General features: G+C 43.9%; 1 protein-coding gene across 1 annotated transcript in view; it reads left to right on the top strand.

Moving 5' to 3' along the window:
• The first annotated feature begins 9,843 nt into the window (after nt 1–9,843).
• LOC122802003 overlaps nt 9,844–25,593 on the top strand; it is a 250,286-nt gene continuing 234,536 nt past the window's right edge. The window contains exons 1-2 of the mRNA XM_044071751.1: nt 9,844–9,889; nt 10,399–10,740. Coding sequence (XP_043927686.1) covers nt 9,844–9,889; nt 10,399–10,740 — 388 coding nt within the window. The remainder of the gene's footprint in view (nt 9,890–10,398; nt 10,741–25,593) is intronic.

The following is a 25,593-nucleotide window of genomic DNA, read 5'->3' as shown; positions in this document are numbered from 1 at the left end:
GAAGCCCCAACACCCTAGCCCAAAGGTTCCTAGAATTCATAAACTCAAATGCGATGGAACAACTAGTCACCATTCCCACAAGAGGAGGTAATATACTACACCTGATCATCACAAACATGGGGACAAAATGCTCCACACTAGAAGTATACCCCTCATTGGTGAGATCAGATCATAAATTAATCTCACTGGAAATCCACATTCCGCCCCCACCCCCTGCACAAAAGACCACAGTGAAGAACTTCTCAAAAGCCAACTTCACACTTCTTAAGACTGAAGTGGTATCCTTCAAGGCCCCTGGGCCAGTGGAAACCACAACCCACACTGCTGAATCCTTTATAAATGCCTTCTACGGGCACCTTCAAGAATGCATGGATCATGCAATCCCAAATAAAACCAAGACCCATTCCCCCAAAGGCAGGTGCCCGGTCTGGTGGACCCCAGCCATTAACAAACTTTACAACAGGAGGAGGAAGCTACTACATGACAGAGCAAAATCCCTAAAAGGGAAGGCATCTCTGATCAGTACTAGCAAAAAACTACGATCACTCATTAAATCATCCAAGGCCAACTTTGAGAGAAAAATCGCAAAAGACACAAAAGACAATCACAAGGCCTTCTTTAGCTATGTTAGAAACCTGGGTGGAAACTCCCAGATATGCTCAGAGTTAGTCCAAAATGACACAAAATGCACTGAACCCACAGACATTGCCAACATTCTGGCAGACAGGTTCAGTGCAAATTTCTCCTCCCCCTCCCCCCCAAAAGGAGAAATATCTATCCCAGCAGAGTGTAGCCTCCCTAACATCTCAGATGCCCAGGTGAGAGCCACCCTCTCTAAAGCTAAAAACACAGCATCAATGGGACCGGACGGTGTCTCGGGCTGTGTGCTACATGAACTCCAAGAGGAACTAAACCCACACATAAGGCTGCTGTTTAATCTTAGCCTTACTACAGGATATGTACCCAAAGAGTGGCGTACGGCAACAATGGTTCCACTCCACAAAGGCGGTGCTTCTACGGACCCTGGAAATTACCGCCCCATAAGCTTGACAAGCCTGGTCTGCAAAGCTATGGAAAGGAGCATTATGAAACTTATAAACAAAGACATTGGGGACCTACAGACATTGGATCCTACCCAATTTGGCTTTGTCAAGGGCAGATCCTGCCTTTTGAACTTGGTCGACTTTTTGAAACGGTCACTAAGGCCATTGATGAGGGTAAGGCAGTTCACACAGCCTACCTTGACCTTGCAAAAGCCTTCGACACAATACCCCACTCGGGCATCATAGACAAACTCACCAGCTTAAATGTAAACCCATATGTCACAAGATGGGTTGCAAACTGGCTCAAGGACAGAACCCACAGGGTCAGAGTTGCTGGAGCCATGTCAGACTCTAAGCCGGTCACAAGTGGTGTCCCACAGGGCTAAGTCCTGGTACCCCTCTTGATCGGCATTTATTTTTCCGAGGTGCAGACAAACATAGGAGGATTGTGGCTGACAAAGATCGCAGATGACTGCAAACTGGGCGCCATAATTGATACTCCAGCAGACACAAGCATCCTTCAGAGAGGCCTCATAGAAACGGATAATTGGTGCCAGAGCCATGGTCTTAAGCTGAACGCCAAAAAATGTATAGTCATACCCTTTTGGAAAAACAAGGTACCCACAAATTACCTCTTCTGTACTTAATGGATTACCACCTATGTGGTAATCGGGGACCTAGGGACCCAAGTTGACAGTAACCTCTCATTTGACACTCACATTGCCAAAGTGGTTAGGAAGACCTTCTATATTGCCCACCTTATCATGAAGGGATTCACATCTAGATCAAGAGAGGTTATTGTGCCCCTGTACTCTTCTCTTATCAGGCCCATGATTGAGTACAATGCCCCATTTGGGATGCATCTTACCCGACACCTGCAGCAGTTGGAAAGACCCCAAAAGTTCCTCACCAGGAGGATAAAGGGTCTCAAACATATGTCATATGCTGCCTGGCTGAAGAAACTCCAGCTCTATTCAGTCGCATACCGCCTACTCAGAGGTGATCTATGCCTGACGTACAAGGCCATGTCCAATCCGGAATTAATGGACATGCTCCACCTCAGAAAATCCAAATCCATCAGTGCCACGAGAGCAAGAGATTTGAACTTCAACACAGAAATAAATAGGACGTGCTAGAGGGACAGATTCATAACCCAGAGGTTCCCTACACTCGAACAGAATCCCAGTCCATGTTAGGCAGAGCCCCTCACTAGCTCTCTTCAAGAGAAGTCTTGACGAGTGGATGGGAGATTAGGGGTCATCTCTGTGTCACTACTAGACAGAGGAACAGTAAACTAAACCCTAAATGGGCGTAGTATTCTCATCCTAAGGGGTGGTGAAAGCCACACACACTCTGGCTAGGCTTATAAATGCCCTAGGGCAGATAGCCTAGTATGAACCTATAAAAGGTGGCAACCCTAGTAAAAGGATACAATTATGCCGACGTTTTTGCCAGATTCCAAAGAAGTTTTCTTGGAAGAACATCACTACCATAGCTGAAACAAATGCTAGTTTTGATGTGGACTTCTCTAGTATTATCGGTAAGAAAACCGTGCAAGCACTCTACTAAAGTGGCAATTCACGTGCCCTAGTAAGGAGTGGGAAACCTTGTGCTGCTGTTGCAGGCACCCATATTTGCCACTATGATGGGGAACTTTGTGAAAGTGGCATTCTTTAGCAGTTTCTTTTTGTATGGTTGGGATTAGTTTTTAACTGCTTTACCCAATAGTGCTTCCTTAGACACTCTCCATGTCATCATTTTCCGTGAAGTCTTAGCCCAGTGAAAATTTATAATAGAGCATTTGCTGCATTTTCATGCTTCAGAACATAAAGGTACCACCTTAGCATAATCCACCACCACTACCAGAATGTCTTTTTTTTACCTGCTCTACTTTGAGGTCCCACACTATCCATAGCCACTGTATGAAACTGTTGTGCAGTAAAGGGCACCAAAGCAGCCTTAACATTTTCTGCCTTGTCAATCTTTTGGCACTGCTCACATGTTTTGCAAAACGTGGCCTACAAAAAAATTTGCATTAGCCTCTCTTCGCACCTTATGTGCAGGAACCCTGACAAAGGAATAGTACAGGCTGTGGTCAGAATTGCCCAGTGGTGTGCGTTTGAGACTGCCAACTGCTGTATCATATCTCTTTCTTAACCCGCCTTCAGGAGTCCATTCTGCACAGTAGCTCTTTTCCAAGAATTCAGTCTGCCTGTGCTGTTGAGTCAGAAACCTCAATGCTCACCTACATAGAGTTTCTTAAGATGAAACTTAAAGGCTATGCCAATTTCAGCAATGCAGCAGGTGGATTGGAAATTGGCCATGGGTGTGTGTGCATGTGAGTGTGTGGTATGGAAGAACAGGTGTGGCAGGGCTAGTCGCCCAGCAGTGTGAAACTTAGATCTACATGATTTGTCAGTGTTGAAGCGATACCCTGACCCCTTGTGCAAACATGGGGAAAAGGGGGTTGTAGATGGATGGATTTCCTCCTAATAAGGACAAGATATTGAGGTGAAATCAGTCTGTTTTGCATGTTGACAATTCTTGTAGGTGACGTTGTGGCTGTCTTGGCGAACCATTTGCTTGCAACCTTTAAGCTGTTGGAGAGAGAAGTGTAGCATGTCTCTTCCTTCATTATTCCTGCTGCCTGTCTGTGCGGACCAAGGCAGTCCTCCTACCCTGTTCTGTCTGTCCTGATATGAGCATTCAGGTCTCCCATTATTAAAATCATAAAATCAGTTCAGATTTATAGAAGAGATCCTGCAACTGTTGCCTAAATGCCCTCTTTTCTTTGCCATCTCAGCCTTACTCTGGAGCATAAGCTGAGATCACTAGGACTGAAGCTTGCACTGTCCTTACACTAGTGTGATTGCCACGAGTCTTACTGATTTTGATGACAGCTGTCACAGTCTTCAGGAAAGTCTTCCTCTACAATTCGCACACCATTTCTAGCCTGTTCTCTCCCACTCCATCCCCTGAGTAATATACTTTGGATGGCAGACCAAGAGACTGTTACATAGCCCTACCAGGTACTCATGCCCCTTCTTGACAACATTAGTTGACCTGATTACGTCACCTATTGCCAATGTTTACACTGCCGAGTGGCTAGCTGTCTGTAGTCCATGTTCTATCTAGCGCAGACCTGTCAAACCTGTGGGCTGCATGCGGCCCTCAGAGCTCTTCCATGCGGCCCTCTACCTCTTACTGCAACATCGATGTACACATGCCCCAAAACACTTCTTTTGTTTTGTATTTTTCACTCTAGTGACCTGTAACTTTAATGTCGGTGTGCACATGCGCCAAAGCACCCTTCCAGTTTTGATTTTTTTGTGCCAAAGAAGGGTCAGTGTGTTTATGCCATTATTTTTCACCAAAGAATCACTGTGTGTGTGTGTGTGTGTGTGTGTGTGTGTGTGTGTGTCTTCTCGCTGAAGAGGGACTCATATGGATTTGCTGCCATTGCCTTTGAAAGGGGCAGCACTTACCTGTGTTAATAGCCAAGTACGGAGTGAGTGCATGCATGAAAGCAGAATGTTTGTGTCTGTGAAAGTAGGAGTGAGTGTGTCACATGCACAAAGAGGTTAATGACTATCAGTTTACCTACTGAACACAAACAAGTTAGCTCACAAATATATCGTACATTTTAAAAGTAAACTTTCATTAAATTGCAGCTTTCCTGACAGGGAGAGTGTTGTATTGAATATGAAGTCATAACTGTATGGGTTTTCAAAGAATATCAGGATTTTTGCTTCATCTCCCAATTTATGTCTTTTGCTTAGGAAATAAAAGTAGTCATCCAAGGTATGCAGTTCCAGGGAGTAAAAATGAGACAGCAGCCTAGGGATAATGGGTCATTATACCATGACCCCCCATTAATATTCCAAAACGTGCACGCTGATTGGTCAGCGTGCACATTGTAAATAGACTTATACTAATGGAAAAAGGTCCGGTCGTCCGGACTTTTTCCATTAGTATGTCTTTTTTAAAACACTGTCTCGATAGCGAGACAGCTTTAAAAAAAGCAACTGAGATCTCCGTTCCTTTTTTTAAACCTCTCTCGCTATGTTAAACTCCTTTAACATAGCGAAGACAGTGTGTATATATATATATATATATATATATATATATATATATATATATATATAAAAAAATGCAACTGAGATCTTGCTTTCTCCGTTGCTTTTTTTTTTTTAAAACCTGTCTCACCATGTTAAATGGGTTTAACATAGCAAAGCAACTGAGATCTCTGTTGCTTATTTTAAAGCTGTCTCGCTATGTTAAACCCATTTAACATAGAGAAACAGTAAAAAGCAACGGAGATCTTGCTTTCTCCGTTGCTTTTGCCCACAGCTCTGATGTACTGCGTAGGCATACGCATGCGCAGTACATCAGAACTGCCGCAGAATACCAGACAGCTGCGGAAGGGCAGCAAGGAGGCATTATACAATGCCATTATTTAAGAAAAGTAATTATTTTTTTTTTTCTTAAATAATGTCATTGTATATACGCCTGGGTGTGGGTAATGCTGGATTTACCCATGGTTAGCTTTGTTTGGCCACTCGGGTTTCGCCCTTGTGACCAAACCACGCCAACCGTGGATAAATCCAGCATTACCCACACCCAGGCGTGGGTTATTGCTATAGTAGTGGATTGACTATGTGGGACTGTAGCATCTAAAGTTGTATTTTCTGCCAAACAAAAAAGCACCCAGTACTGTTTTGTCATTGGTGGGTTCTAAGACATGGTAGATTGGACAATGGTAAACAACTTTGGTGGATCATCAATACAGGCAAATCAGGTGGGCGCATTGTCATTTTTTTAAATGTTGGGGGTTTTATTGTGTATGTGTGTGCTTATGTGTTGGGAGTGCTGCAACAGTAGATGATCATTAAAGACAGAGACTTACGGACTGTGGTGAATGTTTTTGTTTCAAAACCTGATACGTGGGTACTAGGCATGCCAAAAGTAGATTTTTTAAGACCTAGCATCTTGCCATTTACAGTGGATGGATATTTACATTTAATGGACAATGTTAGCAGTATGAGTGTGGGCCTGTGGGGTTCTGAAGGATGCCAAGTCTACCACTGCCAATGTCTTGTAAAGTGACCTGGAAATGGATATTGGGATGTTACTGAAAAAATACAGTAAGTGGGCTTGGAAATAAAGTGCACTTGCAATTTACAGGCCATAATTTAATTTATTTCAGGTAGTCCAGATCCTGGTAGATTGTATACCATTAGACTTAATTAGGGAGGGCTGTCATACTGGGGAAATAAGCAGCCCTAGTTTAGGTGAAAGCTCTCTGGTTGTTTGCAGGTAGGAAGTTGCAGGCTGTGGATCAATGTGTTTTATTTATTATTTTTAATGCTTTTGTCATTTCAAAGCATGGTTTTCTTTCTTGCAAAAGAAGGCAGGGTTGAATGAGCCATGTAATGCTTAACTGACAATGATGGGTTAGAAACATTAATAAGTGATGTGTAATGCAGCTACAGTTGTTTCAATGGTGTATGTGATGCGTAACTATTTTTGGGCTTGTGTCCCACTTTTATTTTTTGCTTTGCCCAGATTTCTTGCTCTAAGGTCGAGAGGTACGGTTCTATACTAAATCAGAAGGTTGTATTTACCTTGGAAGACTTTTCAGCATAATTACGAGAAACAGAATCTTTTTAATATCTCTGCTTATTTCCAATATAAACTGCCATGTAACCTTGCAAATAACCTTCTTAAGTTACTTTAATTATTTTGGAATTGACAGGTATGCTTCATTGGTTCGGACTTAAGCATAGAGTCCTAATGTGACTTTGATTTCTTGTAGCAGTCTGTGGTTTACTTATCACAACTTTTCTGTGTTTCTGGGTGTGTAATCAATTTAACAGTTTTAAAGATGTTTTCCAAACATAAATAAATGCATAATAAATAAAAATAATCCTCTCTGCACTTTGAGCTATTAAAGTCTGGGAATTTGTTTTTTTTTTTTAATTTTTTTCCAAAAACGAAGGTCACCATTACAGCTCAGTAAACTGTCAGTCTGTGAATAACATTTTTCACAAATTAAAATGTCTGAATGTCAAATGGCTTTAGATTGGAGGGAAGTTATATGTTTACTCCAGTATGTGGTATGATCTTAGAGAGTTTATAGATTTCTTACTGATTTACTTTTTGCTGAGCAGTTGTTTGTTGATTTATTGATTGGTCCTTTTGGTGGCGGGAAATTGCATGGATGAATCCATCTCTGTTATGATTTTTTTCAGATATTTTGACTTCCAGACAATTTCATTCAGAGAGTGTGTGTCATGTGATTACTGAGGTTGCCTATTTTGCAAGTAGGGGCTCGTGTGTGTGTGTGTGTGTGTGTAATAGAGAGATATTTGATGGTGGTGCTGCAGTAGCGTTGTTGCCTTATAGTAAGACGTTGTCCTGTTCAATTCTCAACTAGAGCGTCTTCTGTGTGGAGACATGCTTGAATGTGCGTACCTTCGTTGAAGGTTGTGTCAGGGCCGGCAACTCAGCACGTAAAAATCTACTGCCAATCATTAGCGAACGAGTTCTGCTGTGGTGACCCCTAATCGGGAAAAGCCAAAGGACACAACAACAACTGAATATGTTTTTGCAAATGGAATTCTTGGTTAAATAGGCCCGTCTTCTTGGGCAAGTAGACTTGAATAACCAATATTCGATATTGGCCATCCAGCTAGGAAATGTTAGTATGTGGATTTTCCATCCGGTTTGATGAAAGCTATGCTACTTACTCAAGGAGTACATTTATGGCTGTCCATCCAGCCATGCAGTTGTGTTGCTGAACTACATTGTTTGATAATGAGAGGAGCTTTTTACAGAAGTTGAAGGTTTTTGTGTCAAGAACATGTCCATACAAAGTGGCTTGTTGATGTTGCAGCGAAGGCTGTGGTCTTTGTAGTGAGCGTTTTAAGTATAACCAGTATTTCTGAGGTGGAGGAAGTCTCTTAAGGCAGGATCTTTCTTAGCCTGGAAAGGAAGCTAGTGATGAAATTTATAGGGGCCAGTGAGAGACAGAGGAAAGCAAGAAGCTTTTTAGTCTGTTTGGATAACTAAGTGAACTCAGTCCTTTGACCTTTTTTGTCAGAAATGGTTGTAGTCTTTCTTTCGGCAGGGTGTTTTGCTGAGGCACATGCCAAAAGGGGCATTGCACTCAAGAATGGCTGTTGTAAAGGAAGAATACAGGGATGTTATGACCTCCTTGTCTCTGGATGAAGATACCCTTACTAATGAAGTGGGGCATGTGGATGAAGATACCCTTACTAATGAAGTGGGGCATGTAAAAAGCCTTCCGTACAACGGAGACGTGGTGGTCAGAAGTGAGGTTTCTATCAACCTGGGTGCCCAAGCACCTCATGACTGATGGCGTGCTTACATTATTATTAATGTGATAATTTGTGGGGGCATCACTCTCCTCAAAGGGGATGGTGATGCATTTTTTTGGCATTTAGCTTGAAGCCATGTTTCTGGCACCAGTTATTTGTTTGGGTGAGACCCTCTTGTAGTTTATTCAGCATTGTTTTATTAAGTCAGTAATGTGAATTCTTTACTTTATTGCAAATTTGTTGGCTTATTTTTGTGGATTATAGTGTTGTAGGACTGCCAATGTTGACATTTTACGTAGTTGGACTGCTGGAGTGGTTTTCCCAGTGAGAAATGCTAGTGCTGTAGTGAATATCATTGTTCAAATGCACCTACAGTACAGCCAGGAGGTCGACTTTGGTCTCCTGCAGCAGCGAAAAAGTTACCTATATGATATATTTTATATGCAGCCCCAAGACAATTTCTGTTCACTCAATGCGGCCCTGGCAAGCCAAACATTGGACACCCCTGATCTAGCGTATACGATACACATGACTCTTCCCCTGATAAACCAACCTTATATACTGTTGCCAAATGTTTCATGTACAGCTAGAAGGGTTAGGTTTGAACCAGATACCTTGGGTCTTTTCAGGAAGAAAATACCGATCTTACACTGAACAGACAAATTCCTTAACCATATCAGACCATGCCTTCTCTGTTACTGAGCTGAAATTTTGGGACAGTCTACAAATATGAGCCAAGCCAGTCATTAATTGAGTTCAGTTCTTTTTCACATCTACAAGAAAAAGCCAAATGCTGTTGCTTTCAACATTTGCCAACAACTTAACATTGCCTCTTCACAAATCTCCAAATTAAATTCTGTTTTCCTTTCCACCCATCTTCCAGTTGACTTAATAACCTTTTGCCACTTGATTCAGTTTTACGTGCATTTTTTTTTTTTTGCTCCTTGCAAACTGTATAGAATTCTACTGCCTAAGTGATGCTTGAAATCTGCAAGTGTACATGTTTAATCTAGTCTTGAAGAGTAACTGGCCTTCACTTTTTGCTGCTGTTTCTTAATAATCACTACTAATTGGTTAACCACTGTAATGAAATGCAGATTCAGTCATACTATAACCATACAGCTAGCATTTTTGGTTTCATCACCGTTGCTCTCTTGTCATCCATCTTTCTTGATTGTATTTATAAGGCTTGCACAGAATTTCTACACGTATTATTCCGCATATTAACTTGATTGCTGTTAGCTAGTAATTTATGCTCCATGATTGTGTACTGAACAGTTTGTACACTGACTGCTGTTTATAATGCAGGTAAAGATAATACAATGTTATGTCTTGGCTGTGGCTGAAATGAGTCAGTTGTGATCAGTTCATTGTCCTTTAAAAGTGGTCTTGACGTGAGGAAACAGGAAGTGGTTTAATTGAAATCATTTTCTAATGGCTGCTTTTCTGATTATTGTAGCATGGCTTTGGGATGTGTACTACAAAGCAGTAAAATCATGCTGTTTAGTAAGTGCCAGCGGTGTGCTTGTAAGGGTGGGATGCAATTCTGAATGGAACGTATGGTGCATTAGCTCAACTTGTATAAACAAACTTTTAAGCTACACATGCACAGTACATTACACTTGCCACTAAACATAGCTGATGGGCACCAAGCAGGCTAATGTGTACCTTTTTGTATAGAGATGGCCAGTAAAGTTGTGTACAGCGATGCTCAGTTCAGCAAGCAGTAGGCAGATGATGCACTAGAGCCGTCACTGAGACTGCATTGTAGTTTTGTGAGCAAGGAAGTAGCTGTCCTGTCAACATTGTATAGGCACTGGAGATGGTCATGCAAGACTAGTAGAAATACATGGAACAAGCATCACCTGCCTTACCATGGCAGTCCACTTACTAAGTACGCACACATCATGTTTCATGCTGAAGATGTTTGTCAGAATTATTTTGTCTAAAATAATACCAATAAGATTTTGGTTGTATGAGTGTGTTCTTTCTAATCTTGTTTTTTTTTTTTTAAGGTCCTGTGGGAGATGCAATGACCATACAAATTGTGAAGAACTACACAGCTGTTGTGGGAAAAAGTTTCACCTTGACTTGTACACTAATTATACCTCCAACAGCCTTGCTAGTTGTTTGGCAAAAAGCTAATTTTACAGATTCCATAGCTTTCTTACATAAATCAGGTGTTCCAGAAATGTCTGAAAAATACAGCAGTCGAATAAATATTACAAACTTGAATTTTGAAGGATTTGCCATCACAATACATGGCCTAAAAATGGAAGACGCAGGATGTTACAAGTGCAAAATCATCGCAAAGCCATATGATTATAAAGAAGAGGAAACCTGTCTCACAATCTATGGTAATTTTTTTTCATATTTAGACTTGCATGTATTCAGTGCATGTTTAGCCATACTATCCCTTCTAGTCACTGAAACCAAATTTGATAATTTGTGATTTTTTTTTTTTCCTGCTTGACTGTCTGGTTTCACTAGTCACTTTGCTCAAGAAGTCTTCACTTGATAGGCCAGCTGGTGGTGTAGAGGGATAAAGCCCCGACTACAGCTTAGGCAAAAATAATGCATTATACTGCCCTGCATGCAGAGTGTACAATGGTAGGTTGCAGTGGATGCTAAGTTTGACTCCTTGGGCAGTTAATGGACCTGGCAGGAAAGATGACTGTATCTACCCTGGAGAAAGGTGGGTGAAGCAGATCTGGATTGTAACATTCTTTCAGGGGCAGGAGGTAGGCCAGCAACCTGGGGCCATGTGTGTTACTCACCAAGCTAGTGGTTGGTGGTAGCCTTCATAAGGCAAATGCATAGGAATGTGCATTTACTGAGGAAGATGTCATGGCTCCTGGGATGTTGTGGGTATCCTGTTCCCACTGGGGGAAATGGATTAGGTTATCTACAAAAAGAGAAGCCTTATTGCCTGGATACCATTGAAAACACAGCTCTGATAGCTGCCTGAATTTTGGTCTCCGGGTGACTCTGAAAAATGCACTCGTGTCCAGTAGGGGGAAGGCTTGATTGTCAGCAAGTACGTGGACAAAAAAGCATTATAAAAATGTCTTCCCTCAATTAAACACAGTTTTCTAAAATAATTTACATGAAAGGGATAGTAAATGTCCTGGTCTTTAACTACAAACCGTGAGTAAGAGTTGTTTAAAGCTTATCATTAAAGTATTAGGTGAAGATTATGCTATTTGCCAATGTAATAGTGCATAATTGTTATTGATGATAATGCACAGTTGACTGAAACACTACCTTACTAAATTAGGGCAGTGTGGATGCAGTCTCCTTTATGCAAAAGATCGATAAATTTGGATTTGACATATTAAACAAGACATGCAGGAAGCAAAGCCCTCCCCCTAGTGCTGCCTGAGAGTGGTGCTGTATCCTCAGCACTTTTAATGTTTGAATCCCAGATCAAAATGTTTTTCATGAAACAAGATTTACATGCTTTATATGACTGAATTATCCTAGATCACAAGAAATGGGTTACTTACGAGATGTAGTACTCGTATTCCTTTGCACTTTTTCCAGTAAGTCATATGTCTAACCTAAGTCCCAAAGACAGGCCAACATGTGGTACTGATAGTGGTAATTTAAGACCTGGAAAATACATGAAATAACATATGGGGGAATTCAATAAATTTGATTTTCTCTGTAGGCATTGTGGCATGGCCCCAACACGGGAACCGACTGGTGAACAATCCAATAAACAGAGCAGAGGTGTGTGCATAAGCATGTGGACGCGGAAGTGGCCGTGGAATGCAAATCACCTCATAGGCGAAATCCATGCAAATGAGGGTGATTTGCTATCCAGTAAGCAAAAAGGCACTCATGTAGGTGCCGTGTTGGTGTCAGAAATGTACACGGAAAAAAAATGTGCCGAAATGTACATTTTAAATGGACGGTAAAAGCCCAGAAAGAAGGTTGGATACTGCACTGTAGGCATGCAAATGGCCAAAACTATGGTGAGTTGAGTCCAAAAAGCAATGCACATAAAAAATGTATTTTTTAATACATATAGTACTTTTGTATGACGCACAGCAACGCGCAAACATGCTGTTATGCAAAAAAAAAATTAAATGTTGGAAAACCGTAAATAAGACATTTGCAAAAGTAATGCATTCTAGTACCCTGTAGGTAGAGTGTACAATGGTAGGTTGCAGTGGATGCTAAGGAGGCAGACCCTGGAGTAGTGAAGTATCCAGGGTATATTCAAGTAGGTGTATCCAAATGAGCTGGGGTTACTGAATAGCAAAATGGGCCACTGTGTCTACAGAACCCATGGTAGGGCTAGAACCATGTAGGTAGTAGAACGGGTAGCTGACATCAAGAGGGTGTTTGCACTCTATGTTTAAGTGGATTGGAGCTCGGCTGCACCTGTTTGCGTTCAGCTAAGCACAGCTAAGCAGGGGGGGGGGTATTCAATGCTGCTGAGCTGTGTTTAATCCCACGGCACTTGTTTTACCTGGTTTAAGAAAAGCTGAACATGCCCTTGCATGGATGAGTGTCCAATTTGCTGAGCACTGTTTATACTAGCGCTGCAGATTTGTGTGGCGCACCACAGTGCTTTGCAGTAAAATAATAAAAAAAAAAAAATAATAAATAAATAAAGGAAATAGCCAGGGGAAGCCAATCAAGTAAAAATGACTGACGAGCCCTGTTCAACAGACACTGGGCCATTCAAACCCCCAGTGATATAACCGTCAGCTGGAATGGATCATAGTGAGTGAATCACACAGGCTGCATCTACAGCAGAGCACTATAAAGTATGCATACACCCTACAATCTGATTTTTTTTTTCCCACGTACTGTGCACCATTGGAGTACACACTTGGGAATTTTAACTGACAAATGATAGGGGTTGCAGCTGCTCTGCTACATCTGTATGTGCTAGAGACTGAGGTCAGTGCTGGTGCTGACAATAAGGCCAGACTGAGAAGGAGTGTTCAGGCCCAGGGTAACCTTCCAGGACCTACATGAGTTGGAGATTGTAGGGTGCTACAGGGTGGACAAGGGCATATTACAAGAACTCACTGATCTCTGCCGGCCTCAACTCAGAGCCAACAGAGGGGATCCCATCCCAGTAGAAACAAAGGTATGTGTAGCCCTTAGAATATTCGCTACAGGTACTTTTCAGTGAGTGACTATGAACATAATGGGGGTCTCATGTGTATCTGCATCCAGGGTACACCACCAGTTCTTGGATGTCATGCAAGTGAGCACAGTTGTTACCTCACAGCAAGAGGTTCTCTAGTTTGATTGCTGTCTGGAGTGCCTTCTGTGCGGAGTCTGCATGTCCTCCCTGCGTTCGTGTGGGTTTTCTCCGGGTACTCTTGTGTCCTCCCACGTTACAAAGACATGCATCTGGAGCGTTTCTCTCCGGGCCTCTGCTGAAAATTGGCTTTGTTCCAAGTTAGACCTTCCCAGTAAACCAATAATAAATAAATAAATTTACCACGAGCCCCTGAGAAGAGCGCCAGCAATAAGAGTCTCTTCCATCATGTAACACACTACCATGAGATACTGGGTGCCATAAACTGCACTCGTGCACATCAAAGCACCACCCGATGAAGAAGGTAGAGTCTACATCAACCACAAGCGTATCACTCCATCAACTGCCAGGTCATGTGCAATGCCCAGGGCATTATCATGAATGTGTGTGCTGGCAGCCCTGGAAGTTTGCATGACTCCCACATTTGGCACGCATCACAGCTGTACCAGACACTTGCCGGGGGGACATCCCATACGGCCATCTACTGGGGGATGCTGGCTATGCACTGGAACCATGGATGATGATACCCATTAGAAATGCGCACACACCTACTCAAGAGCTCCTTAGTAAGGCGCACACACAAGCTAGGAATGTACAGCGTGTGTTTGGGCTGCTCAAGTCATGGTTCTGCTGCCTCAGTCTATCTGTTGGAGCCCAGCAGTACTCTCCAGCCACATGTACGCACATGTTCACAGTATGTGCCATGCTACACAACATGATCCTGCAGAAACAACTGCGACAAGAACATCACAGGGAAGGGACACAGCCCTCCACCAGTGCCAAGGTCCCCACAGCCACAGGGAGATTCTGAGGAGGAACCCCCTAAGTCTTTCCTTGTAGGTAGACGTAGGCATGTCCAGTATGCCCTGCCCTTGGCAAAGAGGCAACGTATAGCACATGCACTGACATCTTGGGGACCTAGGGACTGACACCTCATTCCGACTCACATGCATACTAAAAAGGTTGCCAGCCACAACACACAGGCTGTACCTTGCCATGTATTGGCTGTGCACTGCGTGCATCTGACAGAGTCCGCCCTGAATCACTTTTAAATCAACTGCTGTAGGCACAAGGTAAGTAGTGGTACTAGACTGGTAGCATAGGTATGGACCTGTCACATGTATGCAAGGGAATAGAGTGAGCTACTGGGATACATGCAGATAACTGACAGCTATGTGGGACAACAGGACATCTCTGCCTAATACTGGTTGCCACATAATATGTAGTAGGTCCCGAGGCAGCAAAACCTACTGCAACTATGTGAGGGAAATGACAAACAGCAGGATCACAGGACATTTACATGACTGTCTATGCTAGAGTCCCCACCCCAAACACACCGGTGTTCCCATACAACTGCAGATTATCTTTGCAAGGTAATGGCAGCAGACCATACAATCTCAGGGCTGTCCCAATCAATCTGGTGACATGTTTCATTTTCACCATATGCAAGGGTCAATGTGCTATGTGTGTCTGTAGTTGATAGTGTCAGGAATTAAAACTGCACTGGTGGCTGTCATGGCTTAGTGGGCTAAGTACATAACTGGTTGATGGAGTTCATAGTTTGAGACTGGCTGCCTCTTCTATTTTGCATGTGAGCTACAAGTATGGTAGACTGTCCATATGTCACTATTTGAAGAAGGGGAAAAAAATGGCTTTTTTGTTTTGCTTAAGCATTCTCAGACTTGTTTGAACTTTAAAAAGTTTGTGTTTGGTATCTTGGAGAATATAAAACCTGAACCTTGGGGTGGTGACTGGAGAAATTTGTTAAGAAAAAAGGAAACTTGAGTGGCAGTTTAGGGTGGCAGCTATGTTCCCCCAGGGTCTCAGTGATGCTATATCTGTTGTTCCTATGTTATTTAAAGTTTGTATTTGTTTTTGATATTATATGAATATCAAAAATATACACATTTTATGAGAATATATTTTTGTAATATTACTTTTCATTCATTGTGAAGCTGCATATTTGTGACAATGTTTGGAGACGCAAAGGAAGTTGTCAGTTACATTTGGAATGGTTATATAAAATGCATTTTATTGTTACCTTCATTATTCTGATGAAGTCTCCACTCGCAGAGACGAAGGCGCTTAATTCTCGTTTTACAATAAAGGAGTGTGAACCTTGTGGTGCCTGGATCGTTTTTTTTTCTTTTCTTCATTCTATTGGCGTTTTTGGTTTTGGACCTATGTCACTATTTGTTACTGCAAGAAAGCTGGACAAAGCCAGAGACAATGGAGGGACAGTGGGCCACAGATGTGGACAAGTACATAGCTCTGAGTAACCTAGATGGTGGCTAGTAGAACTGCAGGTTGTTAACGACTCAGAGTAGTGCCAGGATGTAAAGGCCATCACGTAACTGTGTCAGTACTTACAACAAATCAATGGGCACCATTATACCCCTCAAATGTACAGAGTTTCTCAGAATGCCCACGTTTGCCTCAAATTTCTGGTCTGTGTGTCTCAGCATTGCAGTTTTTTGTCAAATTAGTGGCAAATCAGTAAAGGTTGACATGAGAAAATGACAGACAGTTGAGATGCTAATACAAAACCTGTTATTGTACCAACTGTCTTAAGTTTGTAAGAGCAATATTAAAAACTTGTCCCTATGTTTGGGTGTTCCAGTGTTTGGCTTTGTCCAGATTTCTTGCTCTAAGAGGTTGAGAAGTATGGGCACCAGGTGACCTTTTAGTACCAGTACAACACAAACCATCTGAGGACCAGAGCAGATATATGGGGCACAATGCTGGACATCCCTCAAAACTGGTACAGTCAGAAGTGTAAAGTCTGTAACCCTGTGTGTGCTGTTACATTTCATACCCCCATCACAGCATACCTACAACTACATGGAGCAGCAACTGTGGACAAAGCCAGGAACAGGAGCATAGCAGGACAAAGGGCCACATGTAAGGAAGAGGAACTAATGGCCAGACAAATGTAGAAAGTGCAGAGTAGAACAGTTTGTGCAGTAGCATAGATTCCCTGTAGTGCATGGAAGCATTACCCAAATGTCTGTCAGCAGTTCCTCTTGTCAATCTGTAATGATCTGCCACTGATGAATTAGGAAGTCACATGGGTATGTTACATGTACCAGACAAATGATGCAAAACCCTGTTCAGTCTAATACAATCTGTACACACCCTAGGTATGAGTCTGATATTACAGAAAGGACACAGCCAGGAAATTCCTCTGACATTATATCACAGAGGTGCTGGACTGTTGAATCAAGTTGGCTGTAGCTCACAAAATCCCGGACAGGAGTACAGGTAGGTCTGGCCTGGAGTCCCATTCTAAGTACTAATGGTCACGCTGGGCATGCTCCTACACTTGGCTAATTGCAGCCCATGTCTGAAGCCACATCCGACTATAGAACTGAGATGTCAGTTTATCTCTCTGCATACAGACAGCTATGTATACCTAACTGTGTCTCCCTATTCCCATCAGTCATGATTACCCTTGTCTATCAGTATGTGGCACGTATAAGATATGTGTATCTGTAGAGTTTTATATAGGTACGTATATATAGATAACAAACATATTGCATAGAGAGATGGGAGACGTGTGCGCACACACAAAGGTATAGAGTGGTGTAGTGCTGCAGCCATTTGTACACCAGTTGTAACCAGTGGAGCATGCAATTAGTACGGTGAGCTGTGGTGTGTAATACTACGTAGGTAGGAGTTTTAATCTTACATCAGCTAGTGTGTGTGTTTGTGTAAGCTTATTACCTGTAGCAGTGTGGCTGTCTTGTTTGTGTGTGTGTGTGTGTGTGTGTGTCTGGAGGGGTGCTGGTCAGCTGGGCCATAGGTTCATAGGTTGTTACTAGGCTATTGGCCCTAGGGGCTATAGAAGCCTAGCCATAACCATTCCCTGGATATTTCTTCCCACAATATTTACTTCCCTGGACCCCTGTTTAACAGGGTGACTGATGTGATGCCCTAGGTGAATTTCCTATCTCCCATCCAATCGTCAAGGTTCTTTTTGAAGAGGGCCATGGAGGTGCTCTGCTTGACATGTATGGGCAGTCTATTCCAGAGTATGGGGAGTCTCTGGGTCAGGAACCTATCCCCTCCAGCATGTTTTGTTCATTGTGATGACAAAGTTTAGATCCCTGGAGCGTGTGGCTCTGAGGGATTGGGATTTCTATAAGTGGGGCACGTCCAACAGCTCAGGGTTTGACATGGCCTTTTATGTTAAGCAGAGATCACCTCTGATTAGATGGAGAGGAGTTGTGTGTGTCTGGTGGTGACCTGTATGTGACACTGTGTGTGTGTGTACATATACACAGTCGAGCCAAATTCTAGCCCTACACGAGGGTATGTTGGACAGCTGTGGACCATACATGGCAGAATGCACAGTTCAGTGTCTTCAGCCACGAACACAGGAACTGGGTGTGCCAGGAGTAGCAGTGGCACCACCATGCCCAAGGTCAGATGTGTTACTACTTGCTGACTGTGACTGGTGTCTGCCGGGTCGGTGTCCCTCACGGGACTGCCTAGGACCATGTGCCCATGGCCTGCCACGTTGTGGTGTGGACAGCACCCCCCTTAAGTAGTGCTGGTGGTACTTTCACTACGGGAGTGGGACTGTGCATGGCCACGTGGGCTATCAGCTGATGTTGCTGATCTGTGTCCATGTGTCCACCCTACTCCCACCACATTTTCTGGCACAAAATTGCACAGTTAAGAAGCGACAATGTCTACGGCTGTCCACTACATCAGTGAAATGACGTAAAGCATCACCAATGCCGTGGGTAGAGTCATAGATGCCAGGCAGTGATGCACCCTTGATCCTGAGTATCTGTCTGGTATTGCGTTCAGAACGTGCCTGTGCCTTCATGACAGACCAAAACAAGCGTCGGGTGACACCTGACAGGAGGACTGCTGCCCGTCTACCACCTATGTGGGACCTCACCAGCTGTCTGGCTATGGCTAGTGTCTGCAGTCACAGATGCTGTAGTCTCCACACACTCCTGTTTGATGCCACCACCCTCTGACTCTCCAGTATCTGTGGCAGCAGGGGACTGGGTATGTGTGGGCATGCTGAATGTGTGGGGACATGGGAGAGGAAGTGGGATGTCAACCCATGGGACAGATTTCAGCCCCCAACAACCCCACCTGTGCTTCACTATGGCCTCCCTCAGATTCTAGAAAATATGGCTTGACAATGTCTGCAGTTTTCCCTGCCATTCTGGTTGCTATGAGCATCGTGGACAAACACCTGCAAACACCACCGAGGATCACAATTTGTGAGAGATGCAGTGACATTAGGAATTTACAGTCCATGCTGTCTCCCTCTCAAACATGTATATCTGACACCGAACAGGTTGTCAGCACAATCAGTACACCTCACACACCAACCACATCTACACAACACACAACCACATAGGCGGCGGTCCTCAACATACACATCCACAAACAAAGGAGACTTCCAAGACAGACGCACGTGAACCCCACAGCCCTCCACGCCACACACCTGTGTCCCACAGCCACAAAGGCATCACCATTAATCAAATATATTGGTCATAAAGACTCCATTGCGAGACACACATGTGCCTTTCACCAGGCTGTATAAGGGGAAAGTCAGTTACTTGCCTGTCAGGTGCCAGAATCTGTCATATTACATATGCACTACTGTCTCTCAACAAGTACTGTTATGATTCTGTCACAGTCCATGTTGGCATGCCTGACCTGCGATTTACCTCCTTGGACTGTATGCAGTGAGACATGATTGAGCATGCTGATAATGTCTCTCAGGCAGGTTTGTCACTAGCCGTATGCAGCATTCTGCTGTCACCCAGAATGATGCCATAGTACAATCAGGAAATGATTGACCTTAACAGTTGACTTGGTGTCTGGTGCCATTTCAGGGGGATCCAGTACCTGACAGCCTGGGATGATATGATCAATAGACCATGATGCTTTGCCAGAGAAGGCCTCCAGCTTTCTCGACTGTCCTTCCGGTATCTGGCAATGGTTCTTGCCACCTCCATAGTGCCTTTTGTAGGAAAAGTGGTGAGGTTAACACTACCAACATACAACTGTCAGCATATCACAAATTGAAGGCCATGCTGCTAAACGCTAGGAGTCTACACATGAATCTGCGCTCATTGCAGGCGGTCTTAACCCTGGGAAATGCTGACATCTGTGCAGTCACAGACACATGGTTCAAAGCTGCAGAGAGCACCCCAGCCTTACATGGTCAACCATCATATCCTACAGTCATACCCCAAGGTGTAGGCAGTAAAGCCATGGGATGTGTGGTTTCACTATATATGAGAGACATACACACCTCCAGGCTGTTCAAACAGTAAGAGACACAGGGGACACTGCAGGGACAGTAAACCATTGCAAAGACACCTATTCAAAGCATAGGTAGCTACCGGCCCCCACGTGTGACCAGGAAACCCATTCTGCCTATATGGACCTGATCAACTCTGTCAAGATTCAAACCTGTATCCTTATCCTGGGTGACTTTAACTGCCCAAGCATACATTGGAGGACTTTTTCATGGCAGCACACAAATGCCCAGAGATCCATCAACAGTGGAAATGCAAACACCTTTGTGCAGCTAGGTGTCACCCCCACATGAGGTGAAGGTCTGTCAGAGCTGATATTATACAAAGTGGGTAACCAGTGCAGCATCCTTAGTGTCACCCTTTGTAGTCAAACAAACCATAAAGTGGTCATGTTTGCAGTCACCATCTCCCACATTACCCATCTAGCTAGGGTCAGACATAAAAACAACTCCAAAGTAGAATACAGCCTCATGAGGGATAGTATAAACAGTTTTTGCAGCCCTCACCCTCTCTGTAGAAAGTGGCACCAACATCCAGAAATACACAGAAGCACTATACGTGCATTTGTATAGATGCATGGAGTTAGGTATACCTGACAGGACTACATCATCCTCTTCAAGGATATGTAAACCTGTTTGGTGGACATCTGCAATAAATAGTGTGTACAACAGGGATGACATACTGTTGTACAAAGAAAGAGCAGGTGCTCAATTTGAAGCAATGTCTCTTTAGCCTGCACAAGCAAATAAGAGCACTACTGGAATCCTGCAAAGCAAACCTTATGCCCACATTGGCGACATCCAGTACAAACAGTCATATCTCCTTCTTCACATATCTCTGCAACAACAAAGGAAGCACTCTGATCTGCTCAGTAGTGGTGGTCAAGGACACCTATCTCTGTGACAACAAAGGAAGCACTCTGATCTGCTCAGTAGTGGTGGTCAAGGAAACCAGATATTCAAGTGTTGTAGGTATAGTGTACTGTGATGCCTGACAGTCAGTGTAGGCTTCACCCCCTCTCTCCCATGAGTACATCAGGAAATCCCCAGTACCTGCCCCTTGTATGTAGGGAACAGGAAATCCCCAGTACCTGCCCCTTGTATGTAGGGAACAGGTCATCATTGCCATCTCAGTCATGGTATACAGCCGCCATGGGAGAAGAGCACATCACAGGATGCATCCTACATGATCCCAAGCATGACCTTGCAGAACCAGAAGGCAGTGTATTCAACCAAAGCCCAAATACTGCCTTTGTCCTAGCCGAGTAGAGGACACCCACTGTCACCCCTTTACAGTAAGGTGGGCCATCCACCAATCTGGCACATTATAGACCCATCAGCCTAACTAGGCTGATCTGCAAGGCCATGGAACAGTTTATAATGAACCTCATTGACAAGAACATTGACGACCTCCACACACTTGATCGCGCACAGTTAGGCTTTGTCAAGGGGGGATCATGTCTGTTACATTTGGTTGACCCCTTTGACAGTCATCAAAGCCATGGACAAGGGGGAGACCGTGCACACTGCCTACCTTGACCTGACCAAAGACTTTGCCAGTATTCCCCACTTGCCCTTAATAGATATACACTCCCAACTAGGTGTTAGTCTATATGTTACTAGAAGGGTAGCACACTGGCCCACTGACGGAACCCACCTAGTCCACATAGGGGAAGCTACCTTAAGTGGTAGACCCATAACTAGCAGCGTAACCCAGTGTTCTGTGTTTGGGCCACTGTTATGTGCGATTTACCCTTCTTAGGTGTAGGGTACCAGTGGGCTATGACTGACCATGTTTGCAGAAGAATGCATGCTGTATGCTGTCACCAAATTCCCTAGTGATGTGGACCTCTGCCAAGAGGGTCTCATGCAGACAAGACTGGTGCCAGAAACTTGTCCTCATGCTGCATACCATGAAATGCAGCGTCATCCCCTTTGGGGAGAGTGCCGTCCCCACATATCACAGTGTTAAGAACATCCTAAGCATGCAGTCAGTCGAGAATGATTTGTGCACACAGGTTGATGGCAACATGAGATTTGACCACCATGTTGCTTCCATTGTAAGGAAAGCCTTCTACATGGCCCACCTCATACATAAGGGTATGTCATCCAGGGACATGAGGTTCATAACATCCCTGTATTCCTCTCTAATAAGGCCCGTTATCGAGTATAATTCTCCTTTTGTCCTGTACCTCACAAAGCACATGCAGCAGCTGGGGAGATCACAGAGGTTCCTCACGAGAGAATACCAGGCCCCCAAATATCTGCCTTACCTGTGTAGGCTGTAAGCCCATCCCTCTATCCAGTTTCATACATACAACTCAGAGGTGATCTCTGTCTGGCATTCAGAGCGATCATGGACTCCACCTTGATGGGACTGTTGCACAACTGCAAGTCAAGCTCCACTCTTGTTAATACACACACACACACACACACACACACACACACACACACACGCCCTCAACCTGGACTGTGACATCAACATGACTTTTGGTGGTTCAGATGAGTGTCCCACACACTCACCCAGCTGTGGAATGGACATCCTGTCCATATCAGGAAGAGTACCTGCTTACACCTTTTCAAGCGAAACCTGGATAACTGGATGTTCAATAACACATACACCCTTGGGATACCACCTTGTGTCCCTGTTGGACTGGGGCATCGGGTGCTGACTTGCATGCACATGGGCTAAACTCTGGGCTAGGCTTATGAGGGCCTCGGGGCCAATAGCCTAGTAACCTCCTATGATCCTAGGTATACCAGTTATGGCCCTGTGTGCTGTGACAGACTGTGTTGTGTCCACACCCATCACTGCCATCTACTGTGGTGTGTCCCATATGGGCAATGTTCCAGTACCATGTCATACAGCCACCATCCGACAAATAGGTAACTGGTACTACAGGTGAATGGGGACAGTCCAGCAACATCTCTGTGACACAATTACAGACAGTGCTGCAAATATGCTGTAGGGTATCATTCTTGTAGGTAGCAGACATCTGCAGTACACAGATTTTGCAGAATGTGTACGTGCCTGATATATGTGGACCCTCTGCCAGACAAATATGGATGTCTGGAAAACAGTTGGACAGTACGTAATGGTTGTTTCCAGACTGTGGGGAATCTGGCTGTCACATGCCAGACCCCTCAGAAAACCATTATGGTATATTAATATCTGGTACTGTATATATTCCCTTATGTTGCATGCTCGATATGTACACCCTGTTGCTGAGGCGGATCCTGTCCCCCCCACTACTACTGACTATAACCTGCTGTAGGTGGTCAACATGTATGCAAGCCATAGCTGTCAGGCGATGAGATACAGGTGTGGAGCACACAGTGACCTAGCCAGAGTATGTTAGGTACAGTCAAGGGCACCTGAACAATGTTTGAACTATGCCTGTGTAATATTCACAGACTGAGAGGAGCAGACTGACAGTACATCATGATGTGTCAGCTGTATCCACCAGCACTTATTGTCACTATTGTTTAATAGCATTCATACATCAGCTGACTATTGCTGGGGGGACCCGGGGGGGGGGGGGCAGAGCTGTGATCTGTGTCACAGCAGGTAGAGCCAAAAGGGAAGCCTGTAGGTGCTGAACAGCTAACAGCAACATGTCATTCCAAGATATGTAGTACAGACCTACTGTCTGGGAGGGTGGCCTAATGGTTAAGGTGTTTGCCTTACAAACATAAGGTGCAGGGTCTGAATCTCACAAGGGATAATTGGCTAGGCTTACAATGGCTCGCAAGGGCAGTTAGCTTAGTACTAACCTATGAACCTATAAGTAATCCTGATTTCCCATGACTGCATCCCCCCATCTGCATCCCATTACAGGGAGACTTGTATTACATACCTGGTATTGTGCTATACTCCTTTGTGTGCAGAAATCCTGTGGTATAATGCTAGGGTAGTGCAGTCTGTGTTCATAAATAAAGTCATAGACCTGTGTACCATAGACAGCAGCTTGCCTTTTGTAGGTAATCCTAATGAACAGGTGATTGGCTGTGCACCAATCTGTAGCTCACACTTGCGAATTGCATCCAGAACAGCTGGGTTGCTTTTTCATTAGCCAATAGCATGACAGCTGGGTTGCTTTTTCATTAGCCAATAGCATGGCAACACAGTGCAGTATTTAAGGCCTTGGCCCTTTTCCTGGCCTGTGAGAAGGATGTTGAGATGTGGGGACTACAGCATCACATAGGGTAGGTAGAAATACTGTCCACTATTTGGATTTATCTGGTATGTCCACAGTTTTGCATGCTATGTTTGGCCATTGTGAACAGACTCTGTGATTGTGGCAGTTTACTGTTTAACAATGTGAGTTGAGTTCAGTAAGGTGACAGACAAATGTGAGTATCATATGTCACATGCATCAGAATATGCATGCTGCTGCAGTAGCTGTTGGCCTATCTGCTGTGCATGTTTGTAGGGGAAGACTGACACGTCCCTGTCAATTGACCATTCCCCCCACCCCTTTATGTATGGGTGTTGTGTGGATTCCATGTTTTAGGTGTTTGGGAGGTATGGTAGGTCTGTAGCAGGTAGCTGAACATGCTCATGCATATGTTGCAGACTGCAGCTACTGCATTCTGCCCAGGAGTTATGCTGGGGATTGTGAACACATTGGGTGACCAGCAAACTGTATATGTCCATGAGGGAGCGGTGTCAGCTCTGTTGTCACAGCATAGCCAGGGTGAGGGTACTCGTAACAGTCCAGGTGAGGCATGTGCTTAGGTACATATGCTATGTAATAATGCCATCCAGAGAGTGGTAGGTGACATTTAGGACACCTGTATATGTTTGTGAAGTGTGTCCCAACCTACAGGCCTTTGACGTGCTAATATGGGTGGCAGTGACTGCAGTAGCGGCAACCAGTTCTGCTGGAAATTGCAGGGCTCAGTTATTTATTTGTTGTATTGACAGGTACAGTGTTTATAAAAAGTGTGTACACCCCTGTTAAAATACAGGTTTTGTGATATAAAAAAATGAGACCACAATGCATAATTTAATTTTCCCACCTTTAATGTGACCTATAACTAGTACAATTCAATTGAAAAACAAACAGATCTGTTAGAGGAAAAAAATATAAAAAATAAAAAGCGTACAATAAGTTGGTGGCATAAGTGTGCACACCCTTAAAATTAATACTTTGTTGAAGCACCTTTTGATTTAATTACATCATTCAGTCTTCTTGGGTACACACCTGTCATCAATTAGAGTTTCTTATTAACCCCAAGTAAAGTTCAGCTGTCCTAGTAGGATTTTCCCGGCATTTACTCAGTTGCCTGCTACAGCAAAAGCCATGATTCGCAGAGAGCTTACAAAACATCAAAGAGATCTCATTGTTGAAAGGTATCATCAGGAGAAGGGTACAAAAACATTTCCACAGCATTGGACATACCATGGAACACAGTGAAGACAGTCATCAGAAAGTGGAGAAAGTATGGGACAACAGTGATGTTGCAAAGAACTGTCTGTCTCTCCAGAATTGATGAAAAGACTAGACAAAAACTGGTCAGAGAGGCTGCCAAGAGACCTACAACAACACTGAAGGAGCTGCAGGAATTTCTGGCAAGTACTGGTTGTGTACTGCATGTGACAACAATCTCCTGTATTCTCCATATCTCTGG

Source organism: Protopterus annectens, chromosome 5.part0 (assembly GCF_019279795.1).
Source record: "Protopterus annectens isolate FY-2018-M chromosome 5.part0, PAN1.0, whole genome shotgun sequence".
Taxonomy (NCBI): domain Eukaryota; kingdom Metazoa; phylum Chordata; order Ceratodontiformes; family Protopteridae; genus Protopterus; species Protopterus annectens.
The sequence above is the reverse complement of the archived record's forward strand: the minus strand, read 5'-3'. Positions and strand labels throughout refer to the sequence as shown.